The sequence below is a fragment of a genome, unplaced genomic scaffold (genome assembly GCF_019419815.1).
Source record: "Pyrus x bretschneideri cultivar Hongxiangsu unplaced genomic scaffold, Pyrus_bretschneideri_v1 Contig18, whole genome shotgun sequence".
NCBI classification, from domain to species: domain Eukaryota; kingdom Viridiplantae; phylum Streptophyta; class Magnoliopsida; order Rosales; family Rosaceae; genus Pyrus; species Pyrus x bretschneideri.
Genome location: NW_025999479.1, coordinates 1,102,041 through 1,128,410, shown reverse-complemented (window position 1 = coordinate 1,128,410; position 26,370 = coordinate 1,102,041). Strand labels below are relative to the sequence as shown.

General features: G+C 37.3%; 1 protein-coding gene across 2 annotated transcripts; it reads left to right on the top strand.

Moving 5' to 3' along the window:
* The first annotated feature begins 9,078 nt into the window (after positions 1-9,078).
* Positions 9,079-11,160, top strand: LOC103926677 (ethylene-responsive transcription factor ABR1). 2 transcript variants are annotated; one of them, XM_048581952.1, is made up of 2 exons: positions 9,079-9,750; positions 10,309-11,160. In XM_048581952.1, the coding sequence occupies exons 1-2, from the start codon at positions 9,279-9,281 to the stop codon at positions 11,022-11,024; spliced, it is 1,188 nt and encodes a 395-aa protein (XP_048437909.1). In that variant the 5' UTR covers positions 9,079-9,278; the 3' UTR covers positions 11,025-11,160. The 2 variants fall into 2 exon arrangements, with proteins under 2 accessions (XP_048437909.1, XP_009333767.3); XM_009335492.3 differs by having other exon boundaries at positions 9,086-9,750; positions 10,306-11,160.
* Positions 11,161-26,370: the final 15,210 nt, after the last annotated feature.

The window sequence follows — 26,370 nt, the reverse complement described above, 5'->3', positions numbered from 1 at the left end:
AAAAACCAATGAACTTAGATTATTGAAGGTAAATAAGTCACTATTGAACAATGACTTGATTCATTGGTGGCGGATGACAATTTCCAGCATTAGCGTCGATGACTCATGAGATGCAAGGGGGCAGAAAAGTACAAATAGAATTAGTTGGGCTTAGTAATTTTTCTTAAAATTAGTATTTTTCCTTAATATCTATATAATAAATGGTATAATCTGAATTTGCTCTAATATTTGTAGTCCAAAGTACGATACAAAATAGTTTTAAAATGACATGTATTATATTTTAAAAAGTTACAGTCCATTATGAGGAGACTACTAACATAGGACAATGTTTTTCATGTATTATCCAACTTATCAGTTTTATATTATACCAAACGCTTCATTATTTTTATATGTCTGATTTCATGACAAGCCGAATACAACTTAGCATTTAAAACTAGTTTGAGACAGTTCTGTCGTAGGAACAAGCAGAGCCTTACACTTGCACTTTTGGAAGTATGGGATCTTTTTTTTTTTTTTTTCCTGAGTAAAGATACTTCTTCATTAACAACCAAAGAGAATACAAGCCAAGATCAACTGCCAACCGCAGGACCAGAGAGAAATAAAGTATAACAAAGGAGAGGCAGGGAACTTAAGGACAGATAGAGGAAGTACTGGCATAGCTGAGTCACTGTCCTTAAGAACCATGCATCCAAAAGCTAAGTTAGTGTTGGCAAGGGAGTCCATCAATGGAAATGATATGGAATGGAGCAGATGGGGGCCTAGAAATCCAGACTTTTAGACACGTCCCTCTTCTACATTGCAAGGCGACCAATCAGCCATCAAATTCGCTTGGTGGGGAACCCAGCTCTATTTAGGCCATCTCCAATGGAGATGGATATAGGGTTGTAGGGCAAAATTAAATCTGAAATGCTCCAAAATCTAACTCTAATGAATGGTTGGCCCAAAAAAAAAAGGGACCCACCAAGTCAAGTTTTAGCCCTTTGCCCATCGGGCTGGCCATTCTTAGTCAGCCAGGTAGCCCGTTTGAGGGGCCCTTTTAAAAAAAAAAAAAAAATAGAAACAAAGAAAAAATAGAACTTCTAATTTTTTTTTCCCTATAAATACCTAAGCCATTTCCACTCCATTTCTCACTCGTTTTCATTTTTTTTTCTAAGTTCTAGATCATCCCTTTCCCGCAATGGATCCTAGGGAAAAATGTTGCTAAATTTATACCATCCGCTATTTCATATATGATTACGGTTGAACCAAAACAAAATAACTACCTAAAAATGTAAACGGGGCTTTTATTAATTTAATTGGGTTTAAGGAATTTATGTCACATTCTGGCCCGAGCCCCTACCACATCCCGGGCTCGACTCTACCGTAGTACGAAATTGTCCGCTTTGGGCCCCGACCATGCCCTCACGGTTTTGTTTCTGGGAATTCACACGAAAACTTCCCAGTGGGTCACCCATCCTGGGATTGCTCTCGCGCGTTACTCGCTTAACTTCGAGTTCTGATGGAACCCGAAGCCGGTGAGCTCCCAAAAGACCTTGTACTAAGAAGGTGGGCATGTACATATAAGGCATAGAGGATCCACTCCCCTAGACGATGTGGGATGTTACAATTTATATATTGATAATAATTTCTAAAACCCTCTTGGAGCTAGTGGGTTGGCACAGACACTAGATCGAAATCCGCTGGTATGTATTCTTGTCATCAGCCGCTTGCTTGACCATTCATTTACTGAGCTATTTTTAGAAATTGGAATAGTTTCTCGCTATATGAGCATGAAAGTTCAACGATCAAAAGATGTCTTCTCGAGCTAAAAGCTCATTTATTCTTTTGGCTCACATCTCTCTCATAAGCACCACTCCCTTACCTCTTATGATAATCTAAATTTAAAATTTTCAATATTTTTTCAAATGGCCACATATTCAACCAAAGGATAAGAAATCTGGAGGCTTTTTCATTTAGCGACAAGTTGCACTCAAAATATGTTCAAAATCCTTATTTTAATATGGTAGTTTAATTCAATTAACCAATAAAATTAAAGGAAATCTAATGAAAATGGCTTGAAAAACTTTGAGTTTTAATGATAAGGACAAAATAAAGGGTAAAGTGAATAGTACTAGGATTGATTTTTAGTGTAAAAATATGATTTTTCGTTAAAGTGAACAGTATTAGGAGCTTTTCATTAAAATTCCCTAAAGTAAAGAACAAACTTAAAATAATAAATTATTGAGGGGACTGAAAAATTGGCCCCTTTGGTTAGAGATGGTATATAAATATGGCATGACACTATTCATTAAAATTTTTTTTTTTTTGCAAGGCTATAATCTGGACAAGAGCTGAACATAACCCTTTTGGTTGGAAATAGCCTTAGAGAAGCTGAAGCGGTGTCGAAGGTTCCAAATCTGGCGGAGTAACGGAAAGATAGACCAAGAGACATTCTTCTTATTCCCACTGATGAAACGTACCAGGGATGCCAAATCGTACTAAAAAAGAACCTTCTATTGTAGATGTAGAAGCGTGAGTTTAGCCTTGCGACGTGTGCATTCAACGTCTTTTTTATTTTGAAGAATAAGATGATTTATTAAACATTATAAGATAGTACGTAGGATAGCATAATATCTATTTAAAATTGAAACATGAATATCAATAATTAAAGTTGCATCTTAATTAAAAGACACGCTATCTGATTACCATATCATAGGGCATAAAACAAAAATAGTCCGAAAAATATCAACACAACTAACTATAAATTACAAAGTCTTCCCGAAGAAAACCACTTGAGACAAAACTTTGACGACGAAAAAAATAGCGCACACATGAAGCAACGTAAACCAGATTTATCTTAAGTCTGCACCACCACCGTGATAGCAACACCAGTAACATCTTCAACCTCAGAACACATCAACCTAGAAACCCGATGATGAACATCATGGTAAAAAAGTAGTACATAGTAAACGGATTTGGAAAATCAATCTGAAAGAGTACCTACGACAATCAGAGGAAACGTAAAACTTTCCAGGACGGTTAGTGTGTATATTGAAAGACATCTGCCATCAACTTAAAAAGTATTTATAGTGAAAAAAACTGTTGAAATGATACTTGTGGTTTTGGCAAAATGAAGGTATATTTTTATTTTTTTTAACAAACGATGTTTATCTACACTAGGAGGGAGGAGGTAAGCTTAGCCTCATAATGGATTAGAAATAATGTGGTTCAAATTTGTCTTTAGCGAAAATCAACCTAAGACTTCTCACTTGTTGGAGCAATATTAGAAAATATGAAAAATAACAATATAATTCCAATGATAATAATCATAAAGAAATTCACAATATCAATTATATATGAGATTAATATAAACAACTAGTGAGAAAGTTAGAATAATTGACAAACTTGGAGATTGAGGCTTGCATAAATGCAATGTCCTAAAGATAGAATTTCGCCCCTACTCTTGTGCTTGTAGTTCGATAGATGTCCATCTTCCAGGATTTAACAATCTATAATCCGAAGTCAAAGCACTTCAATCTTCGGACTCTGCCGAACTTTATATATGTTGTACTCTCAAGACACGACTCGGAATTTGACTCACAAAGCATGAGAGAAACAAAGTGGGAAAACCCTATTTCTCAAGAGGAAAAATTAACTCTAATTTTCTATATGTAATACCAATGGTTTCATGGGTTTATATAGAATCCAATTTCTACTTATTAAGGAGATGTAACTTTTCATTTATAGGTATACATCACTTATCAAGGGAATACACCTAAACAACATAACCTTTCTAAGAAATTGGTTAACAATATTTTTTATTCAATTATTAAAATTATATATTACAATATTTCATATTATAATATATAATTTCCAACAATCCCCCACATGAATGAAAAAATAGGAAGAATTTGAGAGTACAGGTGAATAAGAGATGCATCGGCAGATGTGTCTTTTGGACTTGAACCTACCCTAGTGAATACTTATCGGATTTACTTGGTGACTCAGTGAATATAGAATCTTGAACTGTTCACCGCAGTAGTAAACCAAGACAATAAGCAACACACACCACTAATCCTAATATATTCCGGTTCATACGGTTTTGTTCATTTTGGTCCTGAACAAATCCCGGATTCATGAGAGCTTTAGAGAATTTAGCCATCTCATACTCATAGAAGCGACCAACTTCTACTCTCACATAGGTGACCACTGATTAAGAATAGTATGCTATATTCCTTTTATTTATAAGATATCACTGTCTAAGTATAAATATACATCCTAAAACTTCTGCAGATAACACACTTCTTCCACCATAGGAATGAGGTATATAGTGTGTTAACTTCTTTGAATCATGCCTAACCAATTTGCCTATTGAACTTAGACCATGGGATCTCCAATCAACTAAGTTAGGTTTCCGCTCGGCTAATTCATTAGTTATGTTGGCTTTAGCCTCATTCCCCTCGATGATCAACTTACTCTCTAGTCTAACCTTTAATAATTGGATCCACTACTAGGTTGACTATTTTTAATGGTATGCACAATCCATTTGCTAACACTAGGAAGTAGACTTCCCCCACATTTAAGGTATCTATAGAAGGTCTATAACCTTACCATACCTTAAACAATTACTCATTACAAGAGATGACATTTTGATTGTTTCATCCAATTAGCAAATTACGTTTCCATTCTTTGTAAGTAAATCTCATATCTCAAAAATAGATAAGCTACCCCCACAATTCTTCGATAATTGTGGTTAATTTCTAACGTTATTGTTAAATCGAACATGTTTTGTTCTTTAAAAAGTAGGAAACAATTAAGATAGACCTTATGTATCTATCTTCATAGGCCTTCATGCCTCACTAGCCATTATCGGAAAAGCACTTCTTGGCTTCCATCATTTCCTTATTATGACTAACATGCATGACCATTCATATGCTTACTTAAAAAGCATCATCATGTCTAATTTAATTTTGTATGCTTACTCTCATCATTCCTTTTACTAGGACCCCCACACTTTTAGTGTGTAATTCCTTGCAAGGAATTGGCTTTGATTTTATCCATGACTAACATGGCTTATGAGCAAGACTCATTTTTGTAGTTGCCTTCACATGTTACTCATTTATCAGGAAGTGCTCATCATTCTATATATGTGCTAATTCAATCAAGTCAAAACATATAATCATAAAACCTCAAATCAGAGTTACAAACATGATTGTGTATATGAAACACAAGTATTAAACAGACACGCCATTCATTTGTGTCTCTCAGTCTTTCTTTACCAAAAGGTACTGACTTATTGCCTTAATAGCTGCCAGATTTTAAAATCACACCATTCTTACATTCCCTCTTGCTTTTTCCGTAAACTGCATATACATCTTACAATCACATATTTTTCTAATTACTCCAAATAAGTTTCTATCTTTAGATTGTTGGAGTAATATTAGAAAATATGAAAAATAACAATATAATTTCAATGATAATAATCATAAAGAAATTCACAACATCAATTATATATGAGATTAATATAAACAACTAGAGAGAAAGTTAGAATAATTGACAAACTTGGAGATTGAGGCTTGCATAAATGCAATGTCCTAAAGATAGAATTTCGCTCCTACTCTTGTGCTTGTAGTTCAGTAGGCGTCCATCTTCCAGGATTCAACAATCTATAATTCGAAGTCAAAGCACTTCAATCTTCGGACTCTGCCGAACTTTATATATACCGTACTCTCAAGACACGACTCGGAATTTGACTCACAAAGCATGAGAGAAACAAAGTGGGAAAACCCTATTTCTCAAGAGGAAAAATTAACTCTAATTTTCTATATATAATACCAATGGTTTCATGGGTGTATATAGAATCCAATTTCTACTTATTAAAGAGATGTAACTTTTCATTTATAAGTATACATCACTTATCAAGGAAATACACCTAAACAACATAACCTTTCTAAGAAATTGGTTAACAATATTTTTCATTCAATTATTAAAATTATATATTACAATGTTTCATATTATAATAAATTGTGTCTTGAGAGTACGGAATATATGAAGTTTGCCAGAGTCCGAAGATTGAAGTGCTTTAACTTTGGATTATAGATTGTTAAATCCTGGGAGACGGACGCCTACAAAACTACAAGCACAAGAGTAGGGGCGAAATTATGTCTTTAGGACATTACATTTATGCAAGCCTCACCCTCCAAGTTTGTCAGTTTTTCCAACTCTCTCTAGTTGTTTATATTAATCTCATATATAATTGATCTTGTGAATTTCTTTATGATTATTATGTTTGGAATTATATTGTTATTTTTCATATTTTTTAATATTGATCCAACAATCTAAAACAATTTGTCTTTAGTGAAAATCAACTTAAGACTTCTTACTTACAAGTGAAGAAGAATACTATTAGACCGTAGTACTGAGCAGTGACGGGTGGTAATGGCTTTTATGAACCGCCTACGTGTCTGCAACCCTCAATGAGTATGTTTTGGTAAGGAAATGCATAACAGTAGCAGGAAAAAGAACGCCCATGAATATGGGGTAAATCGTACTCTACCCACAACTGCGGGAAGTTATTGAGAATCAGGTGCAGAGAGAATAATTCTTATCTGCTATGAAATGGCCACGCACAACGACGAATGATGAGGATCGGATCGAATGGGAAAATGAAAAGATTTACAAGTTATTCTTTTTGTCACCATTGCTTCATGGATTCCCTAGATCGATTAAAGTTGTTTGTGACGGTTATGCAATTGGATTTTGGGGAACAAAAGCTCTCTTACTCGCCGTAGCCGTCACCATTCCCCAACCACCCTTTGTTGAGATTATGAATCTCATATTAGAGAAAAGAGAGACTTTGCATATGGTTATAAATAAGTTTAATGATAGGGAGATCAAATTTTGTAAACCAATTGATGTTGTTGTTGAAAATTGGATTATCACTTAAGTATTGATTAACGTACTTATTTTCTATTAGTGACACATTATTTGGTTTAAAATTTTAGGTCTCTCTAGCATTACCTATAAATAATTCGGCTATTTCTCATACCAATTGGATTTCCCCAACTTTCTTGTTAGTATTAAAGCATGTTGTTCCATTGTGTGAAGCTCGATAACCACACGTGATCTACGTTGTCCGATTTTATGTTGTTCACGTGCTAAGTTTAAAAGTTAATCACATGTAAAAAAAAAAAAATTGAAAATATAAATTTCATATCGAAAAAAAAAACTTTACATATATTTATAAATAATTAAATTACCCTATACTACTAATTAATTTTACATTGAAACTTCGAAAAATAATCAAAGGCAAACTCATGAGAACTCCCTTCCTTCGACGCAGCAACCTCCTTCCCCACTTGCTCTTTTGAATTGAACATGTAAAACTGTGGACCGATCGAGTTAGCGGTGACTACTGTAGTATATCCATTCATTCATTTAAAAAGTAAACGCGTAAACCAATTGCGTCGCTCAGAACAACAATAACAAACAAGGTGGACCATCAAAAGACGCAAACTTTAAGATGATTGGTATTTGCTCATGCTCAAGTCAGTTGACTTGATATACATATAATCTTTGGAACTAGGCAACACCGTCATTGTCATGTGCAACCAATTTGTAAATTGCCCTTCCATCAAAGACGTTGTCGACATGGAACACAAAAAAATGGAGAATCTAATTAATGATTTCAAATGTGATAAAAAAGAACTGTAAATACTCCTAATATATACAACACATTAACTGAACACAAGTCAGTATATTACATTCTAGTTTAGTATTGATGTGTTTTATAAGAAACTGCTTCTGCTGTGATATGAAAATAAACAGCTGTACAATAAAGTTGTTGAGTGTTTGATAAATTTTTTTTTGTAATAGTGCTTTTAACAAAAAAATAGTATCCAAATGTTTAGTAAACTTATATATAAATTACTGTAAATATGTTAAATGACTAAATATGATATAGTATTTAATATAATATGATAATTATCAAAGAGAATAATATAGGACCAATGATTGTAATTTTGTAAAATGTGTGGGGATACATTTGCTATTTGAAAATTTCATTAAACAGACATGATTACTATGCTTTGAAATAAAAAAAAACATTTTTTTAGAAGCATAATAGCCTTTACTTCTGTTTTTCTATACTATTCTACTAAGTGCAGTTTTTTAAAAAGACTTTTCTTTTTTATTTTGCCAAACATATTTAATGTTCCACAATTTTTAATAGGAATTGTTATTAGCACTCCAAAAATCTCATTTGGCACTCCAAACTTTCCATAATTAGAAAGAAAAAAATACACATATGAGGAGTGTAAAATAAGATTTTTGGAGTGCTAATAACAATTCTCATTTTAATAAGCTGTTTTTATTTTATTTTATAAAAGCATCACAATCCCAAATCAATTCTTCGCTTAAAGTTATATTTTTCTCTAATTGAATAACCGGGATGTACAAACTTGAGCCCTTTGACTTTCAAAGTTAAGGAAACTGGTTTCATTTTCACTAGGTTGTTGGTAGTAAGAGATTAATCCATTTCGCAACAAACCAAGTTAATAGTTCATGTCGACTGATCGGACTCCACTCGAAGCCATCATGTTGGTTGATTGATTCCCTCTGACCCCAAACACCGCCACAACCAACCCGCCCCACCACCCACCCCACGCCCACAAAAAAAAGAAATCCTATAAGCCAGCCTGTCACAAATATATTTGTTGGCATCTGTATGTTCACACTTTGTGTTCTAAGTTCATACTGCCTCTTTTGACTCGATAAAATTCCTTCCTGTATATATTTATCCATTTTTAACATTTTTTTTTTATAAAAATCCATTTTTAACATTCAATATTTTTAAATCATGGGTTCCTTCTGCATGAAGATTGACCAATTGAATTAAGAGAATTTTAATGAAAAACTCCTGGTACTGTTTACTTTAACAACAAATCATATTTTTACCCTAAAAAATTAAAACTCAAAATTTTTAAACTTTTTTTATTAATTTTACTTTGAATTAACCGACATGATTCCCATGACAGCGTTTATATAAATCGATCTGCTTGTCCCATCTATAAATTGCATATATATAATATATTATATTTAGATGACGGTTCAAAGCTATAAGTAACAGGTCTGCGTGTCTGGGGGCGGGGCGTGTTGGTTTTCTTGACGAGAGAGAATTTGCACGTAAACAGTAGTAAACTTGGTTTTGTATGTTGTGTTGTGTGTGCTTATAGTTTTGTTGGGTAGATACAGATAGATATATCAACAAATATTATCTCATCAATCATATCTATTTCTATATGTGTGTATTAAAGGTGGCGAATTCAAGAGGTAATAACGACCAACGTGCCGCAAGGCGCACCAACATTGAGGAGGGACAAGGAGGACATCATAACATTGGAGAATGGCTCAATGAACCCCTGCTTATTTCACATCAGCAACGACAGCGGGCTGGCGGTGGTGAAAGTGGGATATTAGCGTCGGCCGCATCGTCAATGCTGTTGCAGTTGGATTGGGAGAGAGAGATGTCGGCGATGGTATCGGCCTTGACGCATGTGGTGGCCGGAGATGAAAATGAGGTGGCTGCTGCAGGTGTTAATTCTGATTCAAGGACTAGTTCATGGGGCAGTGTTGGAACTAAAAGAGGAAGAGAAGAAGAGGAAGAGGAAGAAGGCGGCGGCGGCGGTCCATTGTCCGAGTCGGTTACAAGGCTTTGTAGAGCTTTCGATGAATTTCCACAGCACATTCAGGGGCCATCCTCCGCTTTTGGAGGTAATTTCTTTTTTACATTTAACACGATAGAGTGACTTGCGATTAAAGCAAAAGAAAATCTCCTTCTAAGGTGTTCTAATTGTACGAAAGTCTAATTGTACGAAAGTCGTGCACGCTTCTAATTCCTTACACATGAAGTTACTTAAAGACTCCAAAATAAGAACAACTATGATTCGTTGTTTCTATCGGTTTTGTTTGCTTGTTCCTGTCCACTTATCTTCAAAGATAAATAAAATTACAAAACGCGGAAATTTTTCAGAAGCTCTCTTCTGCACGTAGAGTGGCAGAACAGGTCAATTAAAGAATGAGACTAATATCATAGTTTAGTTAATGTTTAATTTGTTTAAACACTTATTTGTTTAACCAATATGTGAATAATTGTGATTTTGTTGTTTCTTTATACTTATCTGTTCTTTTCTACTTATTTAAAAAAAAAAAAAAAAATTACAAAAGGCATGCAGTTTCTGTAAGCTCTCTCCTTCACGCAAAATGCGTGGCGTTGGGACAGACCAATTTAGTTAAAAACTGACTTTTTCTCTTGACCAATATCCGCAGAAGGCTTAAGCACCAGGACAACCACAACAGCAATCCCTCCAACTCCATCTCCAACTCCAAGCAGTAGATATGTATACAGTGCGCCCGAAATAGCAGAGCCAATAAGGAGAAGATACAGAGGAGTGAGACAAAGACCGTGGGGAAAATGGGCAGCTGAGATTAGAGACCCCTTCAAGGCTGCCAGGGTGTGGTTAGGCACCTTTGAAACAGCCGAAGCCGCCGCCCAAGCCTACGATCAAGCTGCCCTCCGATTCAGAGGCAACAAGGCCAAACTCAACTTCCCTGAAAACGTCAGACTCCTGTCGTCAACCGCCGTTCCTCCGCCGACCCAGTTGAGCAATTCTGCTCCTCAAAATACCCTTTTGTCCGTTGCCACATCCTGTGAGCCGATTGTTCACTCTCAAGCATTCCATTCGTCGGACGAGGTGCCTTCAACCTCAAGAAATCTTGTTAGCTATTCTGAGTTGGTTGATATGCAGAGGCAACCTATGAGCCTTTATGATCAGATGGTTCTATCATCCTCTGCTGTTGCTGAGGCTGCTGCTTCTTCGTCTTCCTCTTCTTCTTCGTTATCACCGCCTCCGTTGTCTTCACTCTTTGGGGCTCGGTCATGGCTTCCCGTCGGACCATCCGTAAGTGACAACAGTACTAGTACTACTGATTTTCCAATGCAGCAATGGTCTAGCTATGCTCAATATACTACTCCCTCGTCGAGATGATGGTTTCATTTACATCTTTTACCATATATATTTTTCCATTTATTATGAAATTGTTGTTTGGTTCGGTTATGAAACTTTTTCTTGTTAGATGTATTTACCATTGGTACAATCATATACGAAAAAAAAGTTGATGTTATATCTCTTTCTCTGTGACTAACACAAATTATGATTCACAAAAGCGTAATGCAAATTGAATGACATGAAAATTAATGATTGAGTTATTACTTAAACGTCAATACATGTGCTCATTCTTATTGGTGACAATTTATTTAATTTGTAAATTTTGTTTACAAATTTAGTCTCCATGGCATTACCCTTCAGAAAAATAGAAACAACATTTGTAATTAGGTTGACTTGCCTCCTTCAGATAATAGAAGCATCATTTTAAAGGTTTTTATCATAAACGGTTCATGAAATTGACCCTTACCATTAAGATGGTCTAGAAATTAAAAATCAATTAATGTAGTCCCTGAAAATAGGTGTCGCAAATCGGCCATTCCATTACAATTATGTTAAGTGTGATGTGGCACATAAATGGGGGCCCCACAAGATTTATGGGTTTTTATCACAAATGGTCCCTAAAATTGACCCACACCATCAAAATAGTCCCTGAAATTGACCCACACCATCAATATGGTCTCTGAAATTGAAAATCAACCAATGTAAGTAGGTGTTGCAAATCAATATGATCCTTCTGCCACAATTTTTGTAAAAAAATTTGTTATGTGCTGATGTGGGTTTAATAATTAATTAAAAAATTTATCTAAATAGCTTTTTGCACAATGAAATTGTTTTTTCTTATAGTAGGGCCTACTCCGAAGAGAGATCCCTCCCATAAATTCTCGAAGGCATAAGGCTTAACCAAGACCTAAGAGGGGGTGTGGAAATAATTTTCAACCTACAATGGACGCACGTCGGTTATAATCTCATTATCTCAAGTCAGATCTCGTCGTTCTTTGCATCACCAGACCACCAAGGAAGCGTCGAACAAGCTCTCCCAAATTAAGGTTGTGAGGATGTTGATCACCTAAATGTTAAAGGTGATGTCCTAAAAGTCGTTGCTAATGGGCCAAGCCGTCACCAAAGGTGATCTCAATCCAAGTTCAATTAAGGAAGGGCGTCAAAGTGTGTAAAGATGGGTGTATTGAGATTTTTATTTATTTTTATTTTTATTTTAGAGAATAGAGCGAATGAGGTATAGAAATGTGGACTAGGATCAAAGGTGATTGCAGGACTGGGGTTTTGACAAATTTTTTATTAACTATTAAATTATTAAGCCTATTTGTAATTTTTTTTTAATTTAATTAGACTTGTGTGACCCATTTATGTGTCACATCAGCACGTAATAGAATTTTTGACAGAATTATGACGGAAGGACTACATTGATTTGAGATGCTTACTTGCAGGACTACATTGATCAATTTTCAATTTCAGTGACCATTTTGATGTCATGGGTCAATTTTAGGGACCATTTTGATGTCGTGAGTCAAATTCAACAACCATTTGTGAGAAAAAAAGAACTTATGGAGCCCATTTATATGCCACATCAGCACTTAACATATCTTTTAACAGAATTGGGACAAAATGACCACATTGATTTGCAACCCCTATTTTCAAGGACTACATTGATTGATTTTTAATTTCAGGGACCATCTTGATGGTGAGGGTCAATTTCAGAGATCATTTGTGATAAAAACCCCATTTGTAATACTTAGAGGTTAGAGGTAAACTCCCGCCATAAAAAATTGGCACTGAATTTTGTCAAAAAAAAAAAAAAAAGTACATTCAGAAACTATATACTTTTTGACAAATCAAAATAAGGGTGGACATAAAAACCGATAACCGAAAAAATGTTAAGGTTACAATACGAATACTAGGAAAAAGAAAAGTTAACCCAGTCATTTCTTATCCTATTTATTCATCTCAGTCAAATAGCTTAACTATTAGTTAGAGTAACTATGTCATGACAGATGACAATTTACATAAAACTAGTAAATACGAGAAATGTTGTAAACTATCACTATTAGTGTTCAAATTGTAGGAAATACTTCTATGGCATTCATTTTGAACAGTTTTAATGGCTGCTTAAGTGGTATTTCGTTCATTTTTTAATGGTGAAAATGGTAGATTTCATTAGAGGATGGAGGGGTTAATGCTAGGGGACTGAATTTGTAGACAAAATTTTATAAGCTAAATGACATGTTAGTTGATGATTGAGTTAATACTTAAACGTTGATAAACGTGCTCATTCTTATTGGTGACAAATCATTTAGTTTGCAAATTTTATCTATAAATTTAGTCTCATAGTATTATCCGAGGATGTAGAATCAATATGCATGCCACTTATCCAACCTTGGCTTAAGATATGAAACAGACTATATTATATTGGTGCTAGCTCATTATTGAAACGATGATACATCTTAGTGGAAACATACATATTGCCACCAATCATCCCAAAATATACGAGATATAACCAAGAAGTTTTGTCTCCAACAAAACACGGTAGGTAATACTCCAAAAGTACAATTGACGACCATGTTTGGCCCTCAAACTATACTCCAAAAGTACAATTGACGACCATGTTTGGCCCTCAAACTGGGAAAGGGATCCTCTCCAGATCCCTTCCACCAAATCCACCCAATCACCTAATCCGGGCCCTTGAAATTTGATCCAACGGCTAAAGTTATTATAACTTTTAAAGGAGCCCCCTGTTTGTAGCCGTTGCATCAAATTTCAAGGACCCGGATTGATTGATTGGGTGAATTTGGTGGAAGGGATCCAAAGAGGATCCCTTTCCCTCAGACTGAGGATCATAGGTACTGCTCGTACAATTGTGCTTTAAAGTCTTTATAAAAGATTCTCAAAAATCTTAAACTTCTCTCCGCTGTGAGAGCCACTTCTTTCCTCCGTGAAAGCCTCCTTTGTGAGTGTTTCCTTTTCTCTTTTGTGAGACTAAAAGTGAAGTTGGTGATTTGGTGCTCCATACCCCGCATTTACTCCCTTTGCTACTCTTTTCACCCTATCACCCTTGATTGGCTCTCCAAGTGGGTAGATTGATAATCTATAGTGAGTTTATCCAGCTAAAAGGAGTGGGTCTGGTCAGTAATTGCTCTTTCTGAAAATTAATCGACCTAGCTAAGAGGAAGTGGGTATGACAATTAATTACAGTCAGTGAGGAGGCAATAAACCCACAACTACCTTTGATCCTATCAGAGTACAGGTGCAATCGGTGAGGAAGAATTAAGGCCAAATCAACCTTCGATCCCATCAGAAGTATGTGCGGGTAGGTCCCTGATCTTGCAAATCCGACAGATGGGGGGAGGTAAATGACGTCTGCCAACCCCAGCATTTATTGCAGTTGGGAAAGTTTCAACCAACCCAAAACCTAACAATAAAGCACCAAGATGATTTTGAGTAAAGAAATAAGGTACTTCCCAACATCGATTTTATGGGTATTTTTGCTATTTAGTAATCAAACAAACTGGAAAGAAGTTAAGAAGGAAAAATATGCCAGTACGTCCAGAGACAAACTGGGTAAGGCCTCTACAATCTATCTACTTCATACATCTGTTCAAGTGGTCCATAGCACTAGGTACAGAGAGGAACATATGGCAGAGCAGGTAGTTGAAGACTTGGTGGTTCACCTTGATAAGTTCATGGATCTGTCGACCATGGAACATGGGGTAGAGTTGGTTGAAGCGGCACTGGTCAACAAAAATCTGAACAAGTGAGACGTTCGAAACATTCTAAGGTCCTCATAGAAAGAGTTTGGGGAAGTTCAGATCAAATGGGTAGAGGACAAAACGTTCATCATAACAGTTCATGACGAAAGTACAGTGGCAAAGATTCTTTGCCAATTACCTTGGGCAGTAATGAAACAAAACTTTTCAGTAAAAATGTGACCTAAAGAACTGACCCTGGATGAAATAGAGCTGAACATGGTCTATTTCTGGGTACAGATACAGGGGGTACCACCTTGCCTCACGTCGGAAGCCAATATTTGACTCCTTTCGAAGGAAATAGGTGAGTTCATTGAGCTCGAGAACCCAGCTAAAGCTCTTGGATTCTTAAGAGTAAGGGTAATTGTTAACACCCTTAACCCTTTAACCACTAGTTGATGGCTGTCGAGGGAGGATAATAAGGACACCTAGGTGGAGTTTTGATATGAGCGACTGCAGGATTTCTGCTATATAGGCAAGAGGATAGCCAACCAGAGCTATACTGGAACTGAATTTTAGGGGAACAGTTACGAGGGAGGAAACAGCTAGGTAGAGAAGGGGTATCCTGAGATGACACAACTACCTAAGAGATAATGGAAGAGAAAATATAGGATTAACAAACATGGGGAAACTTTCGAGTTTGCCACCCCTCATTGGATAATTTTTTAGGGCCACCATTATTTGACTCGGCATGTAACTTTGGGTCGTCGTCCCGATTGCTTCCTACAAACGAATTCTAAAGCTATTCAACCGAAACATGGAGACACGCCTTCGGTTGTTATAAAAGGGATTAGGGAGGAGGATGCCCAGAATAGGGGAAATGTGCTCAATATATGTGGGGTGACTGAAGGTAGTCTATCGAAGCGTGGGGTTGAGCTATGCGACATGGAAATCAGTCAATTGCCTCAAAAGAGAAGTAAAAATATCTAGAGCAGAGAAGAGGGGAAGAAAAGGGTGGCAGTTAGGCTGAGGAGTATGAGCATCATGGAGAGGTGTCTGATGATGGAAAGAGGAACTGTTGGAGATCCTAGAAGAATACCAGGAGATGTGGGAGTATATGGAGGAGGTTTCGGAGGTAGAGAGGTCTAAACTCATGGCGAGAAGAAAGGGGACGAGCTCCTAAGGAAGTGGCGGCTAGCATGAAACAGTTGCACGATCGTCATGACACACTTATTTTGGAATTGTCGTGTTCATGGGTCAGACACAGTAGTTCGGCCCCTACATGGGCCTATTAGAAAATACAAACCCTCTATGATCTTTCTTTCGGAAACTAAGATGAAGGATCATAGAATTGACGGGGTACGTAGAAGAATGGGATTTTCTGGTGGGTTCAATGTATCTCCTATTGGCAAGGCTGGTGGTCTCAGTTTATGGTGGGATGATTTGATGAAGGTTGATGTTAATTTTTCATCAAAACATATCATTTATGCTCGAGTTCGGAGTGTGGGAGACATTAGGTGGGTGAGGGTGACTGGAGTCTATGGCACATCCTATCGGGGGGAAAAGGAAGAGTTCTAGGGTTGGATGAACTCTCACTTTGTGCCTTTTAATATACCTTGGTTATGTGGGGGTGACTTTAACGAATTTATCAGGGAGTCTAAAAAATTCGGAGGGGCTGCAGTCCTTTATAACCGGCCTCGATACTTGGCAAACTTTATGGAAGCTACAAAGCTTATTGACCTTAACTTTAATGGACCACCATTCACATGGTGCGGGAACAGAAATGGGGAGTTGGTGGATAAGTGGATTGACCGGGGGCTTAGTAATCAACTTTGGCAGGCTACTTGGCCAAACACCTCTATTACCCATTGTACGGTTGTGGGATCTGACCATTGCCCAATCATTATCCATCATGAATCGAATCTAGGAAAAGGTAAAAAACAATTTCGTTTTGAAGCTTTTTGGGCTAAAGATGAGGAATGCAGAAGGTTAGTCGAAGTTTGTTGGAACCGCCCATGCAATGAGGACGCGATAACAAGGTTGCAGAAAAGGATAAATGACTGCAGGTCTCAGTTCATCAAATGGAGTAAAAGAAAGTTCAAGATGCGAGCTAGAGAAATAGAGGAATTGATGGCCAACTCAGGGAACTTCAAATGAATTGGGGGCCAAATGCGGTTGAAATCAAGGAGAAGACCATAAAGGTTGACAAGCTTTGGGAATAAGAGGAGAGTTTTTGGCAACAACAGTCTTGGGTAAAATGGCTTTGTGAAAGTGATGCCAACAAGCGTTCTTTCATCAATCCATATTGCAAATATGAAGGATGAACAAAGTGGAAAAGATCAAGAGGGAAGACGGAGTATAGGAGGAGAACCCAAGCCGGGTGCATCAGCTGATTAATGACTACTATATTAAGCTTTTTACATCGTTGGGGCATAGGGATTAAGGGCAAGTATTTAAGTGCATCACCTCATCGGTCACTGATGGTATGAATCAATCATTCCTGATGTCGATAATGGAGGAGGAAATCAGAGATGTTGCTCTGTAAATAGGCAGCCTAAAAGCCCTGGGACAAGATCGTTTTCAAGGAATTTTTTACCATTCATTTTGGGATAATATTGTAAAGGAAGTTAATGAGCTTGTCATATTTTTGACGAATGGAGATAATTGTCCCCGTCAACTCAATGCGACTCACATTGTGTTGATCCCAAAGGTTCTGAACCCGGAGTCTGTCTCTCAATTCTGGGCTATTAGCTTATGCAATTTTTCCTACAAGGTACTCTCCAAGGTTTTAACTAATAGACTAAAACCTTTACTCTCAAGTCTTATTTCTCCTATGCAGAATGCGTTCGTTGGGGGACAACAAATTCAGCACAATATTGGGATTGCGCATGAGCTATTCCACTTCCTTAAGCTCAGGAAAACAAAGTGTAAATTTGAACTTAGCATCAAGCTTGATATGCACGAAGTCTATGACCGTGTGGAATGTGACTTTTGGGATGCGATAGTGGAAAAGAAGGGGTTTCACCCCTGCTCGCGAAGGCTTATCATGGGGTGTGTGAGTTCGATTAATTTTTTTGTGATCATCAACGATCAACTGGGTAATAAATTTGCTTCTTCGAAAGGATTAAGGCAATGAGACCCGCTATCTTCGTATTTGTTTCTAATGGTTAGTGAAGTTCTGTCAAAGATGATTAGCAGAGCCACTGATACTAAGCAGTTGCAGGGGGTTCAGATGAGCCTTTATGGCCCCTACATATCTCATATTTTTTTTGATCATGACACCCTAATCTTCTTAAAGGCTGACAGCGTGAACTGCATTAACTTGGGTCGACTAATTAAGGCCTATTGCTCGGCTTCGAGCCAAGTGGTGAATATTTAGAAATCATGCGTATTTTTTTTAGTGCCAATACCCCCATAGCAGTTGCGGAGGAGTTGGGGGACATTCTTGGTATACCTGTGGTTTCCGATCCGGGGACCTACTTGGGGGTTCCTGCCACATGGGGCCGTTCTAAGAGTTATGAACTCACTTATGTGAAAGGTAGAATGATCGAGAAAATCCAAGGGTGGAAGCAGTGCACTCTATCACAAGCCGACAAAGAGGTTATGATTAAGGTTGTCGCTCAAGCTATTCCTGGGTACCCAATGAATTTATTTTAAGTTTTCATATGCAATTTGCAACGAGTTGGACTCCATGATTTTTGGGTTTTGGTGGGGACAAAAAAATGGGGAGCAGAAAATTCATTAGGTATCAAAAAACTTGTTGGGTTTTCTAAAGCATGAAGGGGGCATGGGTTTCAGCAACTTTAAAACCTTCAATGATGCTCTCCTTGCCAAGTAATGTTAGAGGTTGATTACGGAGCCGAATTCTTTATGGGCTTTGGTACTCAAGTCCAGGTACTTCCCATATTGTTATTTTCTTGACGCCCAACGTGGAAGCCGAGCATCATGGGCCTAAACCAACTTATTAGTGGGAAGATATATTCTGTTGAAGGGTGCTCATTGACAAGTAATGAATAGGCAGAATGTGCGGATTTGGGTAGACAGGTGGCTCTCATCCCTCCCTTCGGGTCACCTTATTCCAAGTGGAGAGGTGCCGGTCACTAAGGATACTCGGGTGAAGACTCTTATATGTCCAAGTTCTAGAACTTGGGAACTCAACTCCCTTCAACCCTTCTTATCTATGGAAAATCTCAACCCCATTAGTGATACGCATATCGGTGACTCAATGTGTGGGCAGAGGTTTATATGGTCGGCTACCAAGAATGGATTATACTCGGTGAAATTTGGGTACCACTGGGTTCAGTCTCGAGCTAGCCCCCCGGCGCCACAACACTCTTCTTCATCCCGAGTTACCTCGGCTTAGGTTTGGAAGTTCATATGGAAGCTTACCCCAGCAAAGATCCGTAATTTCATGTGGAAAACCTTCCATAGAGCATTGGCCCCGATGGAAACATTATATAAACGACGTTCTGCCCCTAACCTGACATGCCCGATATGCCACAACCAAGAGAAGTCAATTGAACATTTACTTTTATTATGCCTATGGGTGGAGACCATCTGGTTTGGAGGGGTTTTTAATCTCAAAATTGACAGGAATGAAGTCTCGAATTGGATGGAATGGTTATACTCATTCTTAAACCTACATGTCGGGTGAAAGTGGGGACCGAATGTACTTACTATCGTATGCAGCCTTCACGTGCTTGCATATATGGAAAGCTCGGTGCAACCTTTTGTATAATCAAAGACCAATTAACCCCACACAAATCTTATGTGCAATTACAAACTCGGCTAAAGCATATTTTGAAGCTGTCCGTGAAAATCTGGTGCCACCTGTGCCGGTCCTGACATTGGCTAATCAGTCGACCTAGTGGTTCCTCCTGCTATGCCGTACACAAATATTAATGTTGATGCCAGTTGGTCGGCGATGACGCAATCCGGCTTTATGGGGATTATGTTGTGGGATGCTGGGGGTTATTTCGTGGCAACGATTAGACATGCCATTCAGGCTCTTTTTGTTGGAGCTACTAAAGTCGTGGCCCTCCTCAAAGGTTGTGAATTTGGTATGGCATTAGGGATTCAAATGGTTATAATTGAATCTAATTCCTATGAATCCATTTGCTCTCTTTCAGATTTGCTTGAAAATGGCAGATGGGAGGCCTACCCTTCTTTAGTGAAAGCTAAAAAGCTAGGGGAGTCTTTCCAGGACTGTCGCTGGTCTTGGACTCTAAAATCAACCAACATGGCAGCAGATTTGTTGGCATCGCAGTGGTGTTTGGAGATGTGAAATACTTCTTGGGTCAACAGACCCCCATCTTCGTTAGTTCATTTGCTTCAAATTGATGGTTTACCTTGTCCTCCTTAATGTAACTAGGGCATTGAATGGGGTGACGCGATAGCTTGGCTAATGCGTCTTCCTTGTAACTCCCTCTACTGCTCGATGTTTTCTTTTGCATTGTTGTTTGCTTGCCTCGATGTTGGCTATCACTGTTATGTTTGGCATCTTTGTCCAGGTAATGAATTCCCCAGTTTCCAAAAAAAAAATAATTCTCAAAAATTGCTACAAAAGATTGATTTATGTCATTAATGATAGATTGTGGCATTTAATGAAGATGAAACACCTATTTCACGAAAACTTCAACCACTTGCTTAGCTATGTAAGGACTAGGGGTGGAAAAAATTCCCGAAAATCTCAAACCGAACCGAAAAAATCCCGATCCCAAACCAAAAATTTCCCAAACCGAAATTCCCAAAATTTTCGGGATGCTATCCCGAACCGATCCCGAAATTTAGGTACGGGATTCGGGATTGGTTTCTTGATATTTTGGGAATCCCATACCAAACCGAAAATATATATTATTAATTATTATATATGTATATTTATACATATATATTATATATATTATTCTTTTATAATTGATGCTAGTAGTTTCTAATTTATGCTTTACAACCTGGAATGCCCTACAACTTGCATATTTTTCATGTTCTGTTTTATATTCATTTGGATTTTATTATTGCTGCTGTCATGGCTGATGATTTCAAAAGGCTTGATTATTTTGTCTCTCAACAGATTGCCAAAAAGGTTTAATTAATTTGAATTTTGACTCTGATAAAAACAGTCAGGCAGGCCAATGTTCGATTAAATGGTAGTGTGAATGAAATGACATTCCTAGTTCATGAATGTGTTCTTGAATTATATATTTGAAGAATAAATCATAATTTCACATTTTAATTTGGGATTCCCGATTTGTCCCAAAATCCCGAAAATATTTCGAGATTCCCAAAATTTGGGATTCCCGAAAATTTGGTTTGGGATTGGTATTCAAATTCCTATCTCGAAAATTTTCGGTTTGGGATTCGGGATACTAGTTTCGGTTAGGTATCCCATACCGAACCACCCCTAGTAAGGACAAAGGAATGAAGTGGGCATACTTTGTAAATCTATCAACAACTACCAAAATTATGAGAACCTGTCGAAACATAAATTAATCACATCTAATAGGAAAATGACACGTGGAAATATGTCCAATATAACAGTTTTTCCCTTACGTTGTTAGTTGATGATAAAATTCCCTTAAGGGAATAAGACGCAATCTGCCCTATAATTATGTCACTAATTGGGCTTTTATGTCACTTTGGGTTGCCCATGATACATATTAGGGGCTCTCTAGGCTACCCATAACACGTCCTACCATCGAGCCATACCCAGTCAAATGGTGGCAAGGCACTGACTCTTCAGAGTCTCCCTTTGGGTGTCTGCTACACCTGTGCTCTTACTAACATGGACTTTTAGAGGACCACGGAGACTTGTCTGCATCATTAAGGACTACCTAGTATACTCTGCAACCTCCTTTCCCAACTGCCTGCTAGGGTTTTTTTCCCATAAATAGCCAAGTTAATCAAATAAAAGAGTAATCGCCACGTACTACTCATAATACTCTCAAGTTCAAATTTCCTCTCTATTATTTTTCTAACTTAGGCATCAAATGCTCTTTGGCAGATAAACCCTTCTTTTTTTTTAGGTGTTCATCAATTAAGCTAACGGTGTTTGTTCTCTTGTAGGTGAAATTTCGTCAAATCAATCGTGAATGAAATTTGCATCCACAAATTGGTATTTTCGTTGAGAGAAAAATTGAGTTACAACTCAATGTGTGCTTGGAGATCTGAGTGAAGAAAGTAAACCCTAAGAGCATCTCCAATGGAGATGTCAAAAGATTAATGTCAAATGTTAATTTGATGGCTAACGTGGCAATGTTAGTTTTTTTCTTTTTCCAACCGATATGTTTTTTTGTTACAAATGATATTTGTAGCACCCATTTTAAAAATAAATCAATTAAAATAAATTTTCAAGATCTATAATTGGTGCATTAATGGGACTCACACAATAAAATAATTAAAAATTATTTGACATCACGTTTTCTGATATATCAAATTTGACATATGAAAACATAGGATTAACATATTGGTTGGAGCTTGCTCCTACCTTCAAATTTGATTATATGACATTCCACTTAGGATTTGACATCTCCTTTAGGGATGGTCTAAAATGTAATACCCTAAAAATTTAAATATATGGAATAGAATATTTATAATTATGAATATGTGGCGAAAATCGAAAACAAATCGATTTATGGTTATGAAAATTTAATTGAGGAATTTTAAAATTTTGTTACCAAAAATTATTATAACTTACGTATTTGTATTATTGAGATTTCATATTATTTTTCAAGAATTTATATTATTTTATTTGAATTGAGTTTTAAATTAAACTAGCTACGAAGTTTGAAGTTTGGAAATTAATTATCTAAAATCCGTAGACCCTTCGAGGTCACAATTTATGTTGAATAGAGCTCAATCTCACAAACGCATAGGCACAAACCGTTCGTGAAACGGAGTTATAACGAAGAAGTTATTAACGTTGAAAGTTAGGGATATTTTTGTAATTTAACCTTCATCTCGAAGGCTCTAGATTTTTTGGAGCAATGGATGTGCCACGTGTGTGGCTGTGATGGAGAGGGAGAAAATGAGGGGGTCGATGATTCAAAAGGGGGGGGGGGGGAAGGAGAGGACCAATGGGAAAAGAAAGAAATGAGGGAAAGGAGGGAAGGGAGAATTGGCCGACCCGGCTCATTCCCTTCGACCCGTCGACCCTACTGGTTCCATTTTCCCCTTCCGACGACTTTTCGTCAAATTTTCAGGCAAATCATGCCAAAAAAAAAAAACACCTGGGAAACACTCCACAACCTTCCTTTTACCCATTCCACCCCAAATTTGATGAAATTTGAGCTTGAAATTGTGAAAAATTGATGGTTGGTGTATCGAGTTCGTGGTGGCGATTCCTCAAATTTTGAAGCTAAATCCTTCAATTACCACCACCTTTGGACTCTCCTTGAGGCCTGGAACAAAGCCCATGCATTGGTTGGGGCGTCGGAGTTGTTTTGGAGTCGAATCAAGAACGCCCAATTCAAGGGTTTCCAGTAGTTCAAGGGCGATTTGAGGTGTTTCCCGGCCGAATTGGACTTTGGCTCACGTATGAAAGTTATTCCTCTCATTGAATTCTACTTGCCTGTAAAATTTGGTAATTTTTAGAGTTGGTTGGAATTTGGGGTTTCCGTTCGCTAGAAACCGCCACCCACGGCGACATGTTGCCAATGGGCCGATGCTGCCATTTTGTGCAAATGTTGATATTCTAAATATGAACTTCGTATCCAATTGATGTGTTTCAATTATTAAACCCAATGTTGGTTATTTCGGTTACTTGAATGTCTTTGGAAAATGGATTGAAAATGAAGCCCGCATCAAGGGTACGTAGGTAGTCTAATAGGGGTTAGATGCAACCTTAAATAATTGAAATTATTCTTTTCTTGGGAATTTGAATTAAGAAAAGAAACTTGGTGATTAATTGAAAAATTAAATCTTATGTTTTGGTAATTAAACTTTGGTTATAGATTTTGTGAGTGATTAATAAATTTAGATAAAGAATTATGAATTATGGTAGTGAAATAAACAAGAGTTTAATTTGGCCTATCACCACAATTATTTTCTGAAATAAAAATTTTTCGGGTCGGGGCATTTCATAAAAGGCTTTCTTTAGTGTTCTTAGTTCTTGTTCACATGGAACAACTATGGTGGATACACAAAGAACAGCAAGCAAGAACAATAATGGCCAATCCTCGCAATCTAGGATTTCCATGGAGTCTCTGAGGCCCTAGAACATGAATTCAAAATTTTCGTTGATCACAATCTCTGCCGCACCTTTTATTCGAGGATTATAGCCGCTTTCGTAAAAAAAAAGGATTGCCATGACTTTGTCCTGGCCCCAAATCACCTCCACAGTTATTGCCTCCATTACCACACCAGTACCGCGCTAGGCCATTGTGGTTACAGCGCCATAACAATAGCAATAGTGGTGATAACAACAGCAACAATTGCAACAACAACCGCATGCGAGGCCTCATCAGGTTCAGTCACTCCCCATCAAATAGCCATCACCATTTCAACATGCTTCTATCGAGCTACAGCCACTAGCTCTGCTGGTCACTACCAAACAGCACCAGCCTCCACGAACAGTCTATATGAATAATCTCGCGGCTTGTCTTGAGCCCATTGATTTAGAAACCCTAACTCCAATGGGCTTTGGCCCATTAATGCAGCCTTTAGTGGCTTTGCTCGCAGTGCATCACATGTCTGCTAGCAGACCCGTGCCAGAGCAAACCACTGGGTTCTAGAACCTCTTATGGAACCAGATAGAAACTATGCACATGGTTTCTGAACCTCTCTAGAACTTGAGTAGGATTCTAAAACCTCTCATGGAATCAGACACGATGTAGGGATTCAGAACTTCGCATGGAATCGAATAGAGTAGCGTTTTAGAACCTCTCAAGAAAATTGGATTCCAGAATTACTCATGGAATTAGAAAGAAAGGTAACACACTAAGATTTCATATCGATGCATGAAATGAGAAGTTAAGTATACAAGGTATCGGTCTTCTATTAGCCCTCTCAATTTGCAATCATTTCAAGTAAATATAGATATATCATTTCAAACAACAGATTGATGACTAGCGATAAACACATTTTATAAATCCATGCTATATAGAAGTAAGTAACAAGAGAATATGCAATATATCATCACATAATATTACAATCACTTACCAAAAATCTCGATTATTAGCAATCGGAGCACTCAGACACGATGAACGCCTATTAAAATACACATATTATCTTAGAATCCGAAAATAAATAAGCCACCAGAATAAATTGGGGCACGTTGACCAAAAAGTCAATCGTCAGTCAAAGTGGTTAACAACCAAGATTCTCCAATATGGAAAATTCAAACGTCAAGTTTTCGTTCCATAATTTCTCAAAGGTTTGACAATAAACAAATAACATGCTAAAAAATTGCACGACAATCCAATGGTCGCATTGTTGTCAATCATGAAAATCGAACAACTGTACAATTATCTCAAAAATTTAATGATCGAACCATTGCATCAAATTTCAACAATCGAACCTTGAATATGGACTCAGGCTTCAAAAACATCTCTATGTCCAAAAGCCATGTCATTGAGTTTTCCCATGCCCCGCCATACACACCACTATGCATGGTGGTTTCCAGCAAACGGAAACTCAGTTCCCGCTAACTCCAAATTTCAAAAAATTTTACAAGCATGTAAAGCTCAACACAAGGAACAACTTTTTTACTTGTCATGAAGTCCAATAGTAACGAAAGATGGCCAAAACCCCTAGGAAAGCCACAATGTCAAAAACTTCAAAGGCTCACCATGTCGTTGTTGGAGGTAAAAATGACATGGGGTTTCAACTGGGCTCAACAATAATTTAACCCCACCATCCTCATCGATTCCTGATCCTGGTCTAGCAGAGCTAAAGGGTTTTGTTTTTGGAGACCTGGTTTTCTTACTTCCATGGGTCAGACTCTTTCCATTTATAGTAACTTTGGTCTAAGTGAGAAAAATGCCCTCCAACTTAAACACTTCTAACTTTGAATTAGGCACTGTTTGCACCTATGTGCTCGTGGAATTAACCTCTATCTATTTGTTCACCTCCAAACAAGAAATTGAAATGTAAAATGACCAAAACACCCTTGAAAACGTTTCCTGAAACTGAAAATAAATAAATAATAAATTATAGGAGAAGATAAATGTTTAATTCAATGATCATATGCTTTCCGATTTAGGTGATTTTTGTTAAAAATAAAGATGTGCCCTATAAGCACCTGAAACGGGCTCGAGTTGTTATTGTTGATGAGCAATAGAAACCACAACTAGGAGCATGTTTACTTAATAGAAATGGAAAAGAATGACACTGGAGAGCTTAGAAGTTTGAGACGTGAGAAAATGGAATTAGATCAACTAGATCCCCTTGTTGATTTAATTCCTGACTTTTACATATTTGATTACGAGTTTTGGGAGAAAAGTTACACTTTTTTTTTATTATTTTTTTTATGTATAAGCAAACACAGAGGGAAGTATAGAAGTAAAATAATTTTATTACCCATATTTTAGTAAAGCAGCAAAGTCAAAAATAAAATTAATTCCAGTTATGTCAAGTAAACATGAATTCTGAATGCAATAAGGGTGGGTTACTGTTTAATTAGGCCGCTAAAAAACAGGATTTTTTTTCCAAACTCCCTATTTAACATCAACCTAAGCTCACTACATCCTGAAGCT